Source organism: Camelus dromedarius, chromosome 4, assembly GCF_036321535.1.
Source record: "Camelus dromedarius isolate mCamDro1 chromosome 4, mCamDro1.pat, whole genome shotgun sequence".
NCBI classification, from domain to species: Eukaryota; Metazoa; Chordata; class Mammalia; order Artiodactyla; family Camelidae; genus Camelus; species Camelus dromedarius.
Genome location: NC_087439.1, coordinates 5,842,383 through 5,861,750, shown reverse-complemented (window position 1 = coordinate 5,861,750; position 19,368 = coordinate 5,842,383). Strand labels below are relative to the sequence as shown.

Here is a 19,368-nt window from a genome sequence, read left to right as displayed (position 1 = left end):
AAATTCAGGCAAGTCTTTATTGGGACTCGTGCTGCAGCAAGAGGGAGTTAGAACAAGAAACAGCTGGCCTTGCTGGCTTCTTGAGTTGGGGTGAGCTGGTCCCCTAAATGGGGTGAGGTCCAGGGGTCGGGCTGGAGGGTGGCTCAGGTGGCCTGCCCACCTGCTTGGTGGCGCTGTGTGCAGGGGTCATGCAGGGTCCCCTGCTTTTGCTCCTGACACCTCAGAAGTGGCCATTGGGTTTTTGGTCTTTTTTGTATCTTATTGTTCATAATTTGCCGCACCTGCGCATGCACTCATTTATTTTTAGTCGCTTATAGTTTCTTTGTATTCTATTGCTTGAGGAGGGGTTTGTCTGGGCACAAGCACCGCAGCATAGGGTCCCAGGTCCCGGGTGCCGGCCTGTCTCACAGGAACCTGCTAGCCTTTAGCTCTAAGGCTTCCTGGCATCTCCTGGGGGTGTCCCTGATTAGGACATGGGGTGTTTGGGAGCAGAGCTCCTACGTGGGCTTCCTCGGAGTCCCCGTGGTGCCTGGGAAGATGCTCGGCTCCCTGGATGCACGCACCACAGGGTTTGGTGGGTGGCCAGCAACAGGAGTGAGGAATCGGGCTCCAGTGGCCCGTGAGGACTCTGCTGAAGAGGCCGGGGTTAAAGATCGCCCAGCTGGGAGGCTCTGTGAGCGGGGGGGGGGGGGGGGGGGGGGCAGGAGCCCTGTGGGAGTGGGTGTGCCTGGAACCCAAGGACAAAGTCCTGTAATAAATTCCGTGGGCTCAGGAGACTCTGCCATTTCCTCTTGGAGCCCTTCTGCCTCTTCCTCCTCTCTCGTGCTCTCCCACACGCCCAGAGCCCGGGCACCGCCTCCTGGCCTCACTCTTTCAGGGTGCCCGGGGCGGAGGGGAAGGCAGTCAGCAAGACCCCCATCCCGATGAGGTAAGGGAATGCCTGGGGCCTTCTCCGCCTGCAGGTGCACCGGGCCTGCGTTCTGCCCACCGGGAGGCTGGGAGGAGGGGCTCTGGGCAGGAGGTGGGTTGGGGGGCACAGACCTGGGGCAGTGCTGCACAGTTCTCCTGGGAACCAGGTGGGGAGAGCTTTGTCCCCACGGCCGGTGGAGAGCTAGAGACCCCCTCCTGGGGCCTGGAAATGAGAAACCAGCCCAGAGGTCCATTCCTGCAGCTGCAGGGCCGCTGCGGGGCTGAGCAGGACGAGAAGGAGGACAGGGGGGCTGTCCTGGGCCTCTGCTCTGGGAAGGCAGGCTCATGGGCGGAGGGGATGGAGGGTCTCGGGGTGGACTCTTGGGGCATGAAGGACAGCCTGGTGCCGATGACTGGGTACCTGGCAGATGTCTCCGTGCCCTACGTGGCATTTCACTGCTTCCTCACCGCCCGCTGGTGTGACTGCCTCCGTCTAGGACAGTGGGATTTGAGGTACCCCCAGGGAGGAGGCAGAGCCGGACTCTACTCCAAGGCTCGGCTTATCCCTGTCGCCTCTACTGTATTCTTGAATAATCACAGACAAATGTGTTGTTAGTCCTATCAGAAAGGCCTGGGCCCCAGGGTGAGGCAGGACTCTGCTGGGCCTCGAAGCCTCCCCTGGGTGGAGCGTTGGGTTGTGAGGGGACAGGGACCGAGACGAGGGACACCACTGTGGGCATCTGTTCCCCATCACAGAGGAGGAAACCCAAGACACGGGGAGGGCCCGGCAGCTGGCAGGTGTGGGACCCCATTCTCAACCTCCCAACCCCACAACCAGGCCTCCCACTCAGCCTCCACTCCTTAACTCTGGACTCAAATTTTGTTCCAAACCATAAAGCCCTTGAACTCCATTCAGGATTTTATTTCAAAGAAAACCAAAACTCTGTGTGCAGCTCTCTGGGCCTGGAGCACACGCCGCCCCAAAGACTCTTTGTTCAGGACCCCTCAGCTCAACACCCCTTCCCCTCCTCCTGGACCGCAGGTTGCTGAGCAGCTGGCTCTTGGCCACCTCCTCCACGGGGGACATCTGGGTGTGTCTTGGGCCCCACTGCACCCTCACTTCTGCACGGTCGGGCCCTCAGGGGTGTGCAGCTCCATGTGGGGGTGACACCGCAGAGGCGAACATTTCCTACTTCCCGAGATGCATGCTTGGGACTTCGTGCTTTTCACATCTTACGAGGGCTCAGACCTCCGCCTTCTCACTCAGAGCGCATCACAAGCCTTCCAGGGAGGAAGAGCAGGAATTGTAGTACATTTTTCACAAAAGAGAACGTGGAGATGAAGGAGGGGAAAATCCTTTGCCCGAGGTCCCTGGATATGAGCGCCTTGAAGGCAGAGGCTGGACTCCCTCCGGGTTTCTCTGTACTCGCACCCACCCAGGGCCTGGCAGAGAGCGGGCCCTGGACAGAGGCATGTTGAATGGAGGAATGGTGTGGGAGAGGCAGAAGCAGAGGTGGGAGTGAAGTCATGTTTCCTAGTCCCAGGCCATTTTATTTTAGTTTTACTGAAGTCTAGTGGATTTACAATGTTGTGTTAGTTTCTGGTGTACAGCATAGTGATTTCAGTTATACATACATATTCCTTTATATTCTTTTTCGTTAAAGGTTATTGCAAGCTATTGAACATAGTTCCCTGTGCTATACAGTAGGACCTTGTTGTTTATCTATTTTATATATAGTAGTGTGTATCTGCAAATCTCGAACTCTCAATTTATCCCTTCCCATCCCCTTCCCCACCAGTAACCATAAGTTTGTTTTCTATGTCTGTGAGTCTGTTTCTCTATTGTAAATAAGTTCATTTGTGTTTTTTTTAGAGTCCACATATAAGTGTGTATCTCCTATATTTTAAAACCAAAATGGCATAACACTATAAAATATAGCTTGTTTTTATTATATATTCATGTATCAGCACATGTGCTAGATGGAACCATATGAAATTATCAATATTTGAATTTCTTTACTGTCTGGACCTGGGTGGTCTAGCTTGGATCCCTACCATCTGTTGGACTATGCTGACTTCCACTGAGTGGGGGCCCTTCCCACCTATACCAGCCCACACAGGCTTTGTTTTCCTTGGAGTGATGGGTTCCACACCAGGGCAGGAGAATAGGCAGTTAGCTGTTAACATAGCATGCCTTCCAAGTCTCTCAATTCCTCACCCAGCCCCAGATACATTTTTCCACCCAAAGGATGCTCAAATCCCTGCCTTGGGCAGTGCTTTGTCAGCCCGCCAGGATAGTGGCTCCTTCTGGGCTGGCAGCCCAAAGACCAGAGTCCCAATATGGGTTTTGCTTCTTAGAGCCCATCTCATCAGTGCCCCACACGACACCTGGCACACAGCCCCCTGCCCACTCTGGCCCCTCCTGGTCCCAGCAACACTTAGATTTTCTCCCCAGCTCCACCTTCCCACTTGCCTTTCAGCATTGTCTTACCCACTCCCCCCTGGACTCCACTTCAGTCGTGCCCCAGAAACACATGTTAGTGGTGTGGCTCTGGGTCTCCGGCAGCACTAAGCAGGGCTTTGGGAACCAGCAGCTTACACTTCTCCCCTCAGGTGAGAGTCACTCAACTCTGATTCCTAAGATTAGCTAGGGCCAATGCAGATTCTGAACACCCAGAGGTTCAGCCACACTGACTTGCCTCAGAGCCGGTCACAGCTAAGAAAAAGAAAGCGTCTCACCTCCAAAAGGCAGGAACTTGAAAATACCCCATGGTTTCCCCTCAGAGGAAAACCCTCACCTGTCTTCCTGGAGAAGGATGGGGGCAGGGCTGCTTCCATCCCCCGAGTAGCCATTCATCCATCTGCCCTCCCACCCACCCATTAATCCATCCACCCACCCACACATCTACCCATCCATCCACCCATCCATCCATCCATCCATCCATCCATCCATCCATTCAGCAAGCATATTGCGAGCTCCTCCTGGGATGAGTAAGACAGTTTCTCACAAGTGTGGGAGAAAACACATAATGACACAAAAACAGAAGTGAGTGATAACGATTTGCAGCAACATAGATGAACCTGGAAAATGTCATTCTAAGTGAAGCAAAGCAGGCCAGAAAAAGAAAGAAAAATACCATGTGATATCACATATTTGTGGAATCTAAAAAAAAAAAAAAAAGACAAAGGAACTTATTTACAAAACAGAAACAGACTCACAGACATAGAAAACAAACTTATGGTTACCGGGGGAAAGGGGTAGGAAGGGATAAATTGGAAGCTGTAGACTTGCAGATACTAACTACTATATGTAAAATATTTAAACAAGTTTCTACTGTACAGCACAGGGAACCATATTCAATATCTTGCAGCAACCTACGGTGAAGAAGAATATGAGAACGAATGTATGTTCCTATGTGTCTGAAGAATCGTGCTGTACACCAGAAATTGACACAACACTGTAAACTGACTGTACTTCAATACAAATATATTAAAATGTAAAAAAAAAATTCCAGTTTGAGATAGCTGAAAAAACCCCAACAAACAAAGAAGTGAATGATGATGTAGAAGGAACTGCTGCATGTGAGGTGTGAGTGCCTGGGTGTGCACGTGTATGTGTTCCTAACTCATTTCAGATCAAGGGCAGAGATACTAGGGTGAGAGAGGATATGGGGTGTTTCAGGAACTGCACACGCTGGGGGAAGAGGTGAGAGACAAGGCAGACTGAAAAGGAAGGCAGGTTGGGATCCTGAAGGACCTTGAATTCTGTAAAGTTACAGCACAGTCTTAGCTGTGGAGAGGCATGACATGACTGATTTTTTTCCATCTTCTAGAGATTACTTTAAATGAGAATGATTTTTGGAGAGAACAGAAATAGCAAGTCCACCTGGGAGGCTTGCAATCTCCCAAATAAAGGATGACTGGGGACTAATCAGGTGGAGAGAGAGGCTCGAAGTTTTCCTTTCTTTTAATGTCTTTTATCTAGTTTTGGTATTAGGGTAATGCTGGCCTCATAGAATAAGCTAGGAGGTGGTCTCTCTGATTCTGTCTCCTGGAAGATATTGTAGAGAATTTGTATCATTTTTCCCTTAAATGTTTGATAGACATCATCAGTGACACCATCAGAGCCTGGCACTTTCTTTTCTGAAATGTTGTTCATCATTAATTCAGTTTTTCTACTAGATACAGGCCTTTTTAGATGGTCTGTTTCTTCTTGTCTGAGTTTTGATAGATTGTGTCTTTCAGGGAATTGGTCCATTTCATCTAAGATACCAAATTTGTAGGGATAGAGTTGTTTATAATACTCCTTTATGACCCTTTTAATGACTGTGAGACCAGTTTTCCACCAGATGTCCCAGTTTTATTTCTGATACTAGAAATTTGTGTCTTCTCTCTTTTTTTCTTGGTTAGCTGACTAGAGGCTTGTCAGTCTAACTGATGTTTTCAAAGAACTAGATTTTGGTTTCATTGATTTTCTCTATCGATTTCCTGTTTTCAATTTCACGATTTCTCCTCTTATTTTTATTACTTATTTATTTTTCTTCTTGTGTTTGGATTATATTGCTCTTCTTTCTCTAGTTTCCCAAGGTGGAAGCTTAGATTATTAATTTTATGTCTTTATTCTTCTTAATTATATTTTTTATTGTTAACATTTTTAAAAAATTAATTGAAGTATAGTTGAGTTGCAATATTATGTTGGTTTCAGTTGTACAACGTAGTGATTCAATATTTTTACAGATTATACTCCAGTTAAAGTTATTACAAAATAATGGCTATATTTCCCTGTGCTTTGCAATATATCCTTGTTGTTTATTTATTTTATTCGTAGTAGTTTATGTCTCTTAATCCCAAAACCCTATCTTGCCCCTCACCCACCTGTCTCCCCACTGGTAACCACTAGTTCGTTCTCTGTATCTGTGCATCTGTTTCTGTTTTGTAGTATTTGTTTATTTTATTTTTTAGATTCTTCATCTAAGTGATAACACATAGTATTTGTCTTTCTCTATTTGATTTATTTCACTAAACATAATACTCTCTTGGTGCATCCAGGTTGTTGCAAATGGAAGAATTTCATTCATTTTATGAACGAGTAATTTTATGGCTGAGTAATTTTCCATTACACACACACACACACATACACACATACACACCCCATATGTTTTTTATCCACTCATCTGTTGATGGACACTTGGGTTGCTTTTACATCCTGACTATTATAAATAATGCTGCTATGAACATTGAGGTGCATTTACTTTTTGAATTAGTGTTTTCGTTTTTTTCAAGTATGTACCCAGAAGGAATTATTGGATCATATGGTATTTCTGTTTTTCGCTTTTTGAGAATGATAGCCATTTTGACAAATATAAGTTGATATTTCATTGTGGTTTTGATTTGCATTTCTCTGATAATTAACAATGTTAGGCATTTTTTAATGTGCCTGTTGGCCATCTGTATATCTCCTTTGGAAAAATGTCTATTCGGGTATCCTGCCAGTTTTTATTTTGAGTTCTTTTTTTTTTTGATATTGAATTGTACAAGCTGTTTATATATTTTGGATATTAACCCCTTATTTGTCATATCATTTGCAAATATTTTCTCCCATTCAGTAGGTTGTCTTTTCATTTTGTGAATGCTTTCCTTTTCTGTGAAAAGCCTTTAGGTTTAATTAGGTCCCATTTGTTTATTTTTATTCTTATTTCATTTGTCTTAGGAGACAGCTCTAAAAAAAATACTGCTACTATTTATGTCAAAGAGTGTTTGCCTATGTTCTTCCCTAGGAGTTTTATGGTTTCAGTCTCACATTTAGATCTTTAATCCATTTTGAGTTTATTTTTATATATGTTATGAAGAAATGCTCTAATCTCATTCTTTTACATGTAGCTGTCCAGTTTTTCCAGCACCACTTGTTGAAAAGTGTGTCTTTTCCCCATTGTATATTCTTGCCTCCTTTGCTGTAGATTCATTGACCAAAGTGCATCAGTTTATTTCTGGGCCTTTTATTCTGCTATGTTGATCTATGTGTCTGTTTCTGTATGAGGACCATGCTGTTTTGATGATTGTAGCTTTGTAGTATAGTCTGAAGCAGGGAGCATGATACCTCCATCTCTGTTCTTCTTTCTCAAGATTGCTTTGGCAATTCAGAGCCTTTTGTGGGTCCATATACAGTTTAGGATTATTTGTTCTAGTTCTGTGAGTAATGTCATGGGTATTTTGATATAGGTTGCATTATAGCTATAGATTTCTTTGGGCAGTATGGACATATTAACAATATTAATCCTTCCAATCCAACAACATGGGATATCTTTCCATTGCTTTGTATCATTTTCAGATTCCTTCATCAGTGTTTTATAGTTTTCAGAATATAGGTCTCTCACCTTCTTGGTTAAGTTTATTCCTAGGTATTTTTTTATGTGATTGTAAATGAGATTATTTCCTTAATTTCTCTTTTTGATAGTTCATTATTAGTGTATTAATTTTATATCCTGCTCCCTTGCTGAAAGCATTTATTAGTTGTAATAGTTTTTGTGTGGAGACTTTAGGGTTCTCTATATAGAGTATCATATCATCTGCGAATAGTAACATTTTACCTCTTTCCTTCCAACTTGGATTTCTTTTATTTCTTTTTCTTGTGTGATTGCTGGGGCTAGGACTTCTAATCATATGTTAAATAGAAGTGTCAAGAGTGGGCATCCTTGTATTGTTCCTGATTTTAGAGGAAAAGCTTTCAGCTTTTCACTGTTGAGTATGATGTTAGCTGTGAGTTTGTCGTAAATGGCCTTTTTTATGTTGAGATATGTTCCCTGTATACCAACTTTGATGAACGTTTTTACCATGTATGGATGTTGAATTTTGTCAAGTGCTTTTTCTATGTTTATTGAGATGATCATGTGATTTTTATCCTTTTCTTAACGTGGTGTATCACATCAATTTGTGATCAGTTTGTGAACTGTACTTGCATCCCTGAAATAATATCCCACTTGATCATGTTGTATGATTCTTTTTATATATTATTGAATTTGATTTGCTAAAATTTTATTGAAGATTTTTGCATCTATATTCATCAGAAATACTGGCTTGTAATTTTCTTTCTTTCTTTCTTTTTTGTAGTGTCTTTGTCTATTTTTGGTATCAGGGTAATGGTGGCCTCATGGAATGAATTTGGGAATATTCCATTCTCTTCACTTATTTGGAATAGTTTGAGAAGAATAGGTATTGGCTCTTCTTTTTGTGTTTGGTAGAACTTCCCTACCAAAAGCTGTCTAGCTCTGGACTTTTGTTTGCTGGGAATTTTTCAAAATTACAAATTCAGTTTCACTTCTAGTGATTGGTCTCTTCAGATTGTCTATTTCTTCCTGATTAGAAGGTTGTATGTTTCTAAAAATTTGTCCATTTCTTCTAGGTTGTCCAGTTTGTTGGCGTATAACTATTCATAGTGTTCTCTCTCACTCTCTCTCTCTCTCTTTTTTTTTTTTTTTTTTTTTTTTGTATCTCTGTGATATCGGTTGTTATTCCTCTTCTTTCATTTCTTATTTTGTTTTTGCAAGTTCTCTTTCTTTTTTTCTTGGTGAGCCTGGGTAAAGATTTGTCAATTTTGTTTATCTTTTCAAAGAAACTGTTCTTGGTTTCATTGATCTTTTCTATTGTTTTTTCATCTCTATTTTATTTATTTCCTCTCTGATTGTTATTATTTCCTTCCTTCCACTGAAATGGGGCTTTGTGTTTTCTTCTTTTTCTAATTCTTTTAAATGGAAGGTTAGGTTTTTTTATTTGAGATTTTTCTCATTTCTTGTGTTAGGCCTGTATCACTATAAAGTTCCCTCTTAGAACTGCTTTTGCTGCTTTCCATAGATTTTGGAAAACTGTGTTTCTGTTTTCATTTGTCTTGAGGTATTTTCTGATTTCCTCTTTGCTTTCTTCATTAACCCATTGGTTTTTTTAGTGGCATGTTGTTTAGTCTCCATGTGTTTATACTTTTCCCATTTTTCTTCCTGTAATGGATTCCTAGTTTCATACATTTGTGGTCAGAAAAAAAAATGCCTGATATCATTTCTATCTTCTTAAATTTGTCAAGACTTGTTTCACAGCCTAGTATGTGATCTATCCTGGATAACATTCCATGTGTGCTTGAAAAGAACATGTATTCTGCTGTTTTTGGATGTAATGTCCTATAGATATCTATTAAGTCCAACTGGTCTATTGTGTCATTTAAGACCACTGTTCCTTTATTTATTTTCTGTCTGAATGATATGTCCATTGATGTAAGTGGGGTGTTAAAGTCTCCTTCTATTATATGGTATTGTTGCCAATTTCTCCCTTTATGTCTGTTAATATTTGCTTTATGTATTTAGTTGCTCCTTCCTATATTGGGTACATACATGTTAATGAGTATAATATTATTTCCTTGTATTGATCCAATTATCATTATATAATGCCCTTCTTTGTCTTTTGTTATAGACTCTGTTTTAAGGTCCATTTTGTCTGATATGAGTATTACTACTCCAGCTTTCTTGTTGTCTCCATTTGTATGAAATATTCTTTCCATCCCCTCACTTTCAGTCTCTGTGTGTCTTTAATTCTGAAGGGAGTCTCTTGTAAGTAGCATATAGATGGGACTTGTTTTCTATCCAATCAGCCATTCTGTGTCTTTTGATTGGAGGATTTAGTCCATTGACATTTAAAGTAATTATAAATAGGTTATGTACTTATTGTCATTTTATTACTTGTTTTCCAGTTGTTTTTGTAGTTCTTCCTGTCCTTTTCTTCTTTTAGTTTCTTCCCTTATAGTTTGATGATTTTATCTAGTGGTATGCTTATGTTCCTTACTCTCTTGTTTTTGTGTATCTATTGTAGGTTTCTGATTTGTGGTTACCATGCGATTCATATATGTTGACCTGTAACATATCTGTTTTAAACAGGTAGTCCTTTAAGTTCTAACACCTTCCAAAAGATCTACACTTTTTTACTCCCTTCCCCTACACTTTGTGATTTTGATGTCACATTTTATATCTTCATGTTTATCCCTTTACTGATTCTCGTAGTTATAGTTGACCTTATAATTTTTTATCTTTTAATCTTTGTACCAGCTTATTTAAGTGGTTGATCCTCAGCCTTTACTATATATTTGCCTTTACTAGTGGGATGTTTTTTTCCTTTCTCATAGATACTTCTTGTTAAGCCTTTTCTACTTTGGGAAGACCTTTTAACATTTCTTTTAGGGTCAGTTTAGTATTGATGAACTCCTTTCATTTTGCTTGTCTGAGAAGTTATTTATCTCTTTTTTAACTCTAAATAACAGTCTTGCCAGGAAGAGAATCTTAGGTTTCAGGTTTTTCCCTTTCAGCATTTTAAATATATCGTGTCACTTCCCTCTGGCCTGTAATATTTCTGCAGAAAAACCAGATGACAGTTTAATGGGGTTCCCTTTTACATAAATCTGTATTTTTCTCTTGCTGCCTCTAGAATTCTCTCTTTAATTTTTGACATTTTAATTATGGTGTGTCTTGGTGTGGGTCTGTTTGGTTTTATTTTGTTTGGAGCCCTCTGTGTTTTCTGCACCTGGATATCTGTTTCCTTCTTCAGGCTTGGGACATTTTCAACCTGAATTTTCAAAATTTTATTAAATACATTTTTTTACCCCCTTCTCTCTCTTCTCCTTTTGGGACCCCTATGATGAGAATGTTAGTACATTTGATGTTATCCCAAAGATTCCTTAAACTGTTTTTATTTTTTAAATTTGTTTTTATTTTTGCTGTTTTGTTTGGGTGATTTCCATTATTCTATCCTCCAGATCACTTATGCATTTTTCTGTATCATCTAGTCTACTATTCATTCCTTCTAGTAGGTTTTTCATTTCAGTTCTTGTATTCTTCCGTTCTGACTTGTTCTTTTTAATATTTTCTAGTTCCTTGTTAAAATTTTCTCTGCCTTCATCTATTCTTTTCCCTAATTCATTTAGCATTCTTATTACTAATGTTTTGAACTCTGTATCTGGTAAACTGTTTATTTCTGTTTCATTGGTTGTTTTTTTGTTAGGGGGGGATTCCTTTGCTCTTTCTTTTCCTTTATTTAAAAAATAATTTTTTAAGATATAGGTGTAGTAAAGATTAAACCCAGGATCTTCTGCCTGCTAAGTACACTCCCTACCACCGAGCTATACCTACACCCCTTTTTAAAAACTTTATTTTATTTTCTCTTACTCTTTCAGTTGAGACAAAATCTTCTCTCTTCTCACTTTAATTATCTTTCTCTGTCTTTACAAATTTAAGTAAAATTGTTACCTATGGCAGTCTTGAAGGGGTCTCCTTATGTGGCAATGTCCCTATAGAATCTACATGTGCCTAGTAGCTTTGGTGGAGAGACTGGATTTGATATGAACACAAGTCACATCTTTCCTCAGGGTGTGGTGGCAGCTATTGCCTTGGTGGGAGGTGGGACTAGTGATGGAGGGGCTAGAGCCAGACCCAGCTGTGAGTTGGGGGGCTTTCCTCTCAGTGGCCATCACTGCCCTACTAGGGACAGGGCCAGGTCCTAAGTTGCTGATGCAGAAGCCCTGAGGTTTGGGTCCAAACTGGCTCAGTTCCCTTTCTGTTGTGCTCTTCCCCCTCCCAGTACCAGCCTCCTTGCTCCAGATGGGAGCAGTGCTGGAGCAAGAGGAGTTGGTGTGGGTGGGTATTCAGCATGGGTCTGGCATGAAGTGCAGTAATCTGGCCACTGTCAGAGATCTGGACTTTTTCTGATGTCCCATCTGTGTAATTGCCAGTAATAACTGCCCTCTTCCTGCTCAGCTTGGGCTGGGCTGTGGACTAGGGCACATGCCAGGGTGGTCCTGGGAAACCAGTCAGCCAACTCTGTGGTTTCATTCCTTCCTCTCTGCCCAGCCTCAGGAGCAAGTGTTTGTGTGGTCCTCACAAGCAGTGTCCAGGCTTCCCACAGTCCTCCCATTAGTTCCACTGGCCCTGTAACTGGCCAAGGGGGCTCATCTTCCCTTTGTCAGACCCCAGGGCTGGGATGCCCAATATGGGGCTCAAACCACTCACTCTCAGCAAGGGTCTCCACCCATGTAATCTCCCTTTTCCTCTGAGTCCTGTCCCAGGGGCACAGGTCCTGACCTGACCACTTCTCTTCCCTTTCTATCTGATTCTGCAGTTATCTTTCTTATAGCCTTGATTTTACAGGAGTCTTTCTGTTAGGCTCCAGTTCATTTTCAGTGAAAATTGTTCCACATATAGATGTATTTTTGATATGTTCATGGAGGTAGGTGAATTCTGAGTCCTCCCAGTCTGCCATCTTGATTTGAATCCCCTTATTTAAAAATAGTCTTCCAGTGTTATAAATTTCCTTCTAAGCACTAATTTCACTGCATCCCACAAGTTTTGGTAAGTTGTATTTTCATTTAGTTGAAAACATTTAAAAATCTTTCTTGAGTCTTCTTTGACACACATGCTATTTGTAAGTGTGTTTCTTAATCTCCAAATATTTGGGGATTTTCCAGCTATTTTGATTTCCAGTGTAATTTCATTGTGGTCTGAAAGCACAGATTGCATGATTTTTATTTTTAAAATTTGTTCAGATGTGTTTATGGCCCAGAAAGTGGTCTATCTTGGTAAATGTTCCATGTGAACTTGTGAAGGTATATTCTCCTGTTGTTGGATGAAGTATTCTATGAATGTCAATTGGATCCAGTTGACTAATGGTGCTATTGAGTTCAGCGATGTCCTTGCTGATTTTAGGCCTGGCAGATATGTCAAATACTGATATAGGGATGCTAAAGTCTCCGACTATAATTGTGGATTTATTTTTTTCTGCTTGTAGGTCTACCAGTTTTTGCCACATGTATTTTGATGCTGTGTTGTTAGGTGCATACAGATTAAGTAATGTTATGTTCTCTTTGGGAATCAGTCCCTTTATTATTTTGTAATAATAGTCCTCATAATTTTTCTTGTCCTGAAGTCTGCTGTGCCTGATATTAGTATAGCTACTCCTCCTTTCTTTTAACTAGTATAAACATGGTATATTTTCTGAATCTCTTTATTTGTAATCTATCTGTGTCTTTATATTTCAGGTGAGTATCTTGTAAACAACATAGTTGGGAGACTCAAGTTTTTAAGGGATGAATTCTTCAGATCCTAGTGATCATTTGATATGAGGATAATAAGATGACTCAGGCATTTTCTTCAACAGCTGCTAGTTTTTATTCACTGAGATAAAGAACACAGGGGAAAGAGCAGATTTGAGGACAGAGGAGATGAGTTGCTGTGGTCATGTTGAGTTTGATGTGCCCATGGCCTGTCTGCTGGAGATATCCAGAGAATAGGGCCTTGGTGGATCTGGAGTTCAGGATAGCGATGAGGGTTGGAGACATTGGTTTCAGACTCAGAATTGCTTTGATCCTGGGAGTGGCCCTGGGAGGTGGTATGAATGCACAAGGGGGGTGTGCAGGCTGAAAGGGAATAGAATGAGGGCCACCAGAACAATGAGAATTCTTTGGTTTCAACAGAGTCTAGGTAGCTTAGCTCAAATAACAAAATGAAAAAAGCCAGAGATAGGATTTCTGTCTTTTGTCTACTTCCCTCCTGGCCTGCCAACTTTATTCTCTCATACCAGCTATTTTTTTTTTTAAGACACTAGGACCATAGCCCCTGGCAGTTCTGGAATCATATTTCAAAACTTTGCAACTTCAGAAAAAAGCCAACCCCCAGCTCCAATTTGGAACATCCCAGGGAAAGCCTGTGATTGACCCCTCCTTGAATCACATGCCGTCTCTGAGGTACCATGATTCATGGTCACTATCAGAAACATTTTGGACAAAGAGAGGAGAATTTCTCCCAAAGGAAATAGGGGGAGGCACATCAGGCAGACAAAAAGACCAGCATCTCCCTCAGACACCAAGAGGCCAAGGGGAGGGAAAGGGTCCTGGGAGGAGGTTGAGAGGACCCCCCCAGGAGCAAAGGAAAGGCAGGGAAGTGAAATCCTGCAGGAGCCAAGAGGCTGTAGTCAGGGAAGAGGGCATGGCTGGAAGGGTCTTGGCGTTGACTTGAGTCACGTTGGCCCTGGAGTGCAGTGTTTGTGGGGACATGCGTGTGACCCAAGGCTTGGGAAGGCATGAAAGATAAAAGAGTGGAGGCAACATGATGGGGCAACTCCTTCAAGAGGCTCAGCTGAGGAGCAGAGGGGTATATAGCAATATATACAATATATGGCATATACAATATAGAGCAATAGCTGGAGCAGGTCATGAGGCCAAGAAAGTTCATTTTAGTGTAGACAAAACTTGCATCTTCAGAAAAACTTTGGGAGGAAAGGCCAGAAGAGTGAGAATGAAGGAAGATGTGAGAGTGAGGGGCAGTTGTATTAGCTACCTATTGCTGCATAAGAAAGTAATCCAAAATTTTGCAGCTTCAAATATTTACTTTCTCAGATGATTTCTGAAATCCAAGAGCATCTTAGCTGGGCAGTTCTGGACCAGGAAGCCCATGAGCTTAGTGTTTGTTTTCTGGAGATGCTATAACAAAATGCCACCAGCTAGGCAGCTTAAATAACTGACATTTATGTTCTCACAATTCTGGAGCTGGAAGTCTGAGGCCAAGTAGGGCTGAGTTTTCCCAAAGCCCCTCTCCTTGGCTTGCAGACACTCACCGTCTTGCTACTCTGTCCTCGTATGGTCAGTCCTCCGCACGCACACCTCTAATACCTCTTCCTCTCTTACAGGGATATCAGTCGTGTTGGGCTATGCCCCATCCTAACAATACCAATTTAACTTCATCACCTCTTAAAAGCCTCATCTTCAAATGCAGTCCCATCTGAGGTCAGGGGTGGTTAGGGCTTCAACATATGAACTTGGAGGGGACACAGTTCAGCCATAACAAGGACATTGGCTGGAGCTCTGGTCATCTGAAGCTTTGACTGGGGCTGGAACACCTGCTTCCAAGATCACTGGGTCTTGACTAGAGACCTCAGTTCCTCACCACATGGGTCGCTCCTTGGGGCTGCTTGAGTGTCCTCATGACATGACAGCAAGTTTCCCCAGGCTGAGTGATGTTGGAGAGAGAGAGGAGGAAACCACATGGCCTTTTATGAGCCAGTCTTGGAAGCTACACTCCATCACTTCCACCTCATCCTATTCGTTAGAAGGAAACCACTAAGTCCACACCCCAGGTGGGGAGAATGAGACGCAGTCTTTACAAGGGAGGAGTCCACAAAGAATTTGTGGATGTATGTTAATCAACACAGTAATTGATAAAACAAAGGCCCTGGTGGAGGAGGCCAGAGAGGGCAGGGCTGGAAGCAGAGGGTGACTTCTCTCTTTTTTCAGTGACACAGATCAAGGTGTTCTGCAGAGTGAGTAGTGGGAGGGAGCTTTGAAATAGGGTTTGTTTTTTTTTTAATTTTTGCAGAAAGAGCCAACTAGGGCCCACTCAAGGGGTCCTCAGGCATTTCTAAAGCCCCAGAGGAGGTGCCGGCCATGAAACTGCCCTGGCCCCTGCCGTCAGGGTGGTGTGACCCATCCCTGGTGGGCTCAGTTCAGGGCTGGGACTTTCTTGCAGGAGCCAGCAGCATTCACAAGACCGTGGTGGGCCAGACAGTGGTGGACCAGAGGGGTCCACATAGCGTGGCGCTCACTGTGCTTTAGTTTTGTATTCCATTTACGGGTGTTTACAAAACCACTTTGTTCCAAAAAAGATTTAAGGCAGCTTCCAGGCTGGTTGGGATAGAAATAAAGCTAGGATGCCTGGCTGAGAGACTGGGGAGAAACAAAAGGGCTGAGAAGTCATGATAAAATGAAGGAACAGCTGTTTCTGAGTGGGAGTGGGCGACTAGTGCTAGTTTGGGGTGGGGCTGGAGAGCTGGAAGACTTTGCTTCTGAAATGGAGAGGTTCTGGGACATGGGATGACCAGCGCCAGTCGTGCGGGAGTGGAGGTTAGTGGAATCTGGGGTCAGGGGAGTGGGAGTCCAGAACATGTGTCAGGTCATCCCCCAGGGAGGGCAGGACTGGCAGGGGGCACCTGTGAGGCAGATCCTGGTGTCCGGAGAGTGATGAACATGGAGGTCAGTGCCATGCATGAGGCAGTAGAGGGTCTGAGGTTTCTACCTGGGATAGAGAAGTGAGGGGCCAGAGCAACGCTGGGGAGCTGGGGAGGGGGCATGCCCACCCATCACCTCACTGGGTTACGTGAGGTGGGGACATGGACCAGCCACCCTTGAAAGAGCTGTAGCCTCAGACCTTAAAAGGGAATCTCAATCTGATTACTGCCTTTTACACTGTAGGCACTCAACAAACACTGGGAGGTGTAGGTTGTCATGAATGTAAAAATGCCCAGGCAGTAAATAAAAATTGAAATAAAATGTTTCTTTGTTTAACAGAAGAGTGGCCAAAGACTCTTTGTCCCACTCAGCGTGGACCCTTCACATCCTTTGCCCTTTGCCCCTCTGCCTTTGCTAAAGTCACAGCGTCCCTAGAGAACACCTGTCTTTGCTTCCACTGTGAATTCTTACTCATCTGGAAAAAGCATCAAAAAAGGACATCCTCTCCAAGGGCTCCATTCTGTTTCACTGAACAAATATTTCCTGGGTCATTCCCGGGGGCAGTTCTGCATTAGACACAGGGAGCAGGGGGTGAACAAAACCAGCAGTAGGTACCTGCCTCACGCTGCTCCCCGCACGGAGGGGCAAGGCTGGGATCCTCCTTTGGATCAAGGCGGTGACCTTCCTCCTCCACTGGCTGGCGTGACAATCTACACCTCCACCTCTGTGCTCCCAAAGCCCCTGGGAGGCAGCCAGGTGCGGGGCACAGGATTGAAAGGAGGCAGAGCCAGGTGGGATTGCCAGCTATGCTGCTGGTTAACAGACCACCTCTTCTTTGTTGAGCCCACGTATGAAATTGGGGATACCTGTGTTTGGGGCGTGCTGTGAGGTTTAGACAGTGTTTGCTGTGTCTGTTTACGCCGTCTGCTTCCCTCCACACTCCCTGTGGTGTGTGGTGATGGCTGGTTTTCACAGATGTCTGACCAGATACAGTTTGACTTGTGGGTGACAGGGACAGTGTTTTAAACCTGTTCAGAACCACCCTACTCCCTGTGTTGAGCCCAATGCTGAGTGTAAAATAGATGAGATGGGGCAGGAGGAAGCAAGGGTGTCCTGGAAGCCTCTTCCGCTTGGGATGGGATGATGACTCATCTGTCCATTTTGTCAAGTCATTTCTTGGCCCCATGCCAGGCACTCAGGGGCACGCCTCTGGACACTGGTGGCCCCACTCCTCCAGGGTCCCACATCCAGAGCCACGAGGACTGATATTCTGCTTTCTCTCTGCACACAGGCTGTGAGCAACGGCTGCCCCAGGATGTCGGGCGTACGACTGGTAAGACTTGCATCTCCTCCGTCTAGGGGTTCTTGGTGGGGCTTGCCAAGGGCTGAGTCAGATCACCCCCAGGGAAAGAAGGGAGAGGCAACGAGACCCTCTAAGGAAAACCCCACAGATGAGGAGTTTGGGGAACAACCCAAAAAGGAGTTTGGCCAACCTCTGGGCCTTGGTGGAATGACCAGGTGTGTGCAATAATCCCTCACTTATGTTCGGGGCTTAAAATATCTTGACAAAGGGATTTCTCATATGTTGTCTCGTGTTGCGGTTGGGAGAAGCTCACCCAGGGTGGGTGGGGAGGAAACACTGGGCCAGATCACCACTTCAGGCCCTGCATCCCCTTCCTTCCACTCAGTGAGCATCTGTTAAGCACCTGCTTGTATCCCAGTGGCCAAGAGATGGCTCCATGGGAGGAGAGAGCCGATGGGCCTTGAGTCCGCCATGCTGACACACTGTGCTGCCCTGGGATGCGGGGTGCAGGCCACCTGGGTGGGGTGTGCATGATAAGAGAAGTGTAGGGGCTGGGGGGCCCAGAGGAGAGCCCCCTCATCAGCCTGGGCGTCCTTCCCTGCCCTCCAAAATTCCAGCCCAAACCCAAGAAAGTCAGAATGCTGCGAAACCCTCTTTCATAAGAAAATGCTCCAAATAGCCTCCTCCTGTGTACTAAGCCATTGTCTCCATCTGGCTGCTGGACCCCCACGGTGGAGAGGGGGCAGAGTCCTTGAGTGGGTGAGCACCTCGGGGCTCCTGAGACTGAACCCTGGAGGCATCTGAGGCACAGAGTGAGCGGCTCCAGAACAGAGCAAAGGCTGTTTGAGGCTGGAGAGAGAACACACGTGATCTAAACATGCGGGTTGCATGGGCTTTGGAGAACAAAATCACAACCATTGGAACGTGGCACCGTTTTGGAAGTATGAGGAGATTTTGGAGCAAATCCAGGTTTATTTCACAAAGGAATTCACCTGTGAGATGCATTACTTCCAACAGTCCCGCTGGGAATGTGACAGAATTGTGACCAACTTCAAGCAGAGTTTGAAAAGATACCTCCTGGGGGCATGTGGCTCTCAAGTGCAACTGCAGGCCCGTTTGTCTTCTAAGATTGCAAGTTCCTTGAGAGGAGGATGATCATGGCCACTAGAACAGTTTAAGTTACACATGTGGTTCGCATTGTGTATTTCCATCGGGCAGCATCGGCCTAGAACACACGGAAGATGCACAGACTGAACAAGGCATACGGCGTCCTTTGGTAACAGCTGAGGAGATGGGAAGAGCGGACTTGCCCACCCTTCAGGGGAGGGGGAGGGTGCTCCCCAAGAACCACATCGACCAAGAGCTGGGAAGGGGTGAGTCCCCAGGCAAAAACTGAAGACTTTTGCAGAAGATAGAAGATCCTGCATTGCCAACGTATTGTTTCAACCAAATTTTCTCCCATTTCACCTCTGGGAACCCCATCACATGTGTGTAACCACACAGGATCTGACTTAGGGATGAACATGCAGATAGACCTTGCTCTTGCCGGAATCACCAGCCCCTCCACCCTCCATCTAATGGGCCAGTGAAGGAACCCAGACCCTGGTCCTGCCACACATTCTGAGCCATCCCAGGGCCCCAGGTGGAGCATGACCTTTAGTCACTTTAATGAAACCCCACTTTTCTTTCCAAGTGAGAACTATAGATATTTATATACCTGTGTGCAGAGGGGCTGGGAATCTTCAGTGGGTGAGACTGGGTTGAAATCCTTTGAAATGCAAAGAACCTCTCTTGATTGACACCGTCCGTGATTCATGAAGCCATAAACATTCATAGATCTTGATGGCAGGTGTACCGTTCCTTATCTTCAGTGGTGGGGGGTGCATTCCTGGGAAAAATAGGGTCCTTGGCACCAGCAGTAACCATGGCACCTGTCCCTACAGAAGGGACAGGTTCTGTGAGTCTTCTGATGGACCATCTCTGGAGCTTAGCCTGGAGGCCTCCTGCTGGAGATTCCTCCAAGGCCCATGTGATCCCCCATTTATCTAAGTAAATGCAGCACAGAGCCATCTGTAGACCCATCTCTTCTCCTAAGGCAAGAGAATGACATGGTGGGTGGGTATGTTGGATGGGG

The 19,368-nt window shown here is 44.4% G+C and overlaps 1 protein-coding gene across 1 annotated transcript in view; it reads left to right on the top strand.

Annotated features, from left to right (window-relative positions):
• The first annotated feature begins 777 nt into the window (after nt 1–777).
• The window catches only part of MYO7B (myosin VIIB), an 89,290-nt gene continuing 70,699 nt past the window's right edge, over nt 778–19,368 (top strand). Inside the window, exons 1-2 of the mRNA XM_031451202.2 lie at nt 778–928; nt 17,223–17,264. Coding sequence (XP_031307062.1) covers nt 17,247–17,264 — 18 coding nt within the window. The 5' untranslated portion in view covers nt 778–928; nt 17,223–17,246. The remainder of the gene's footprint in view (nt 929–17,222; nt 17,265–19,368) is intronic.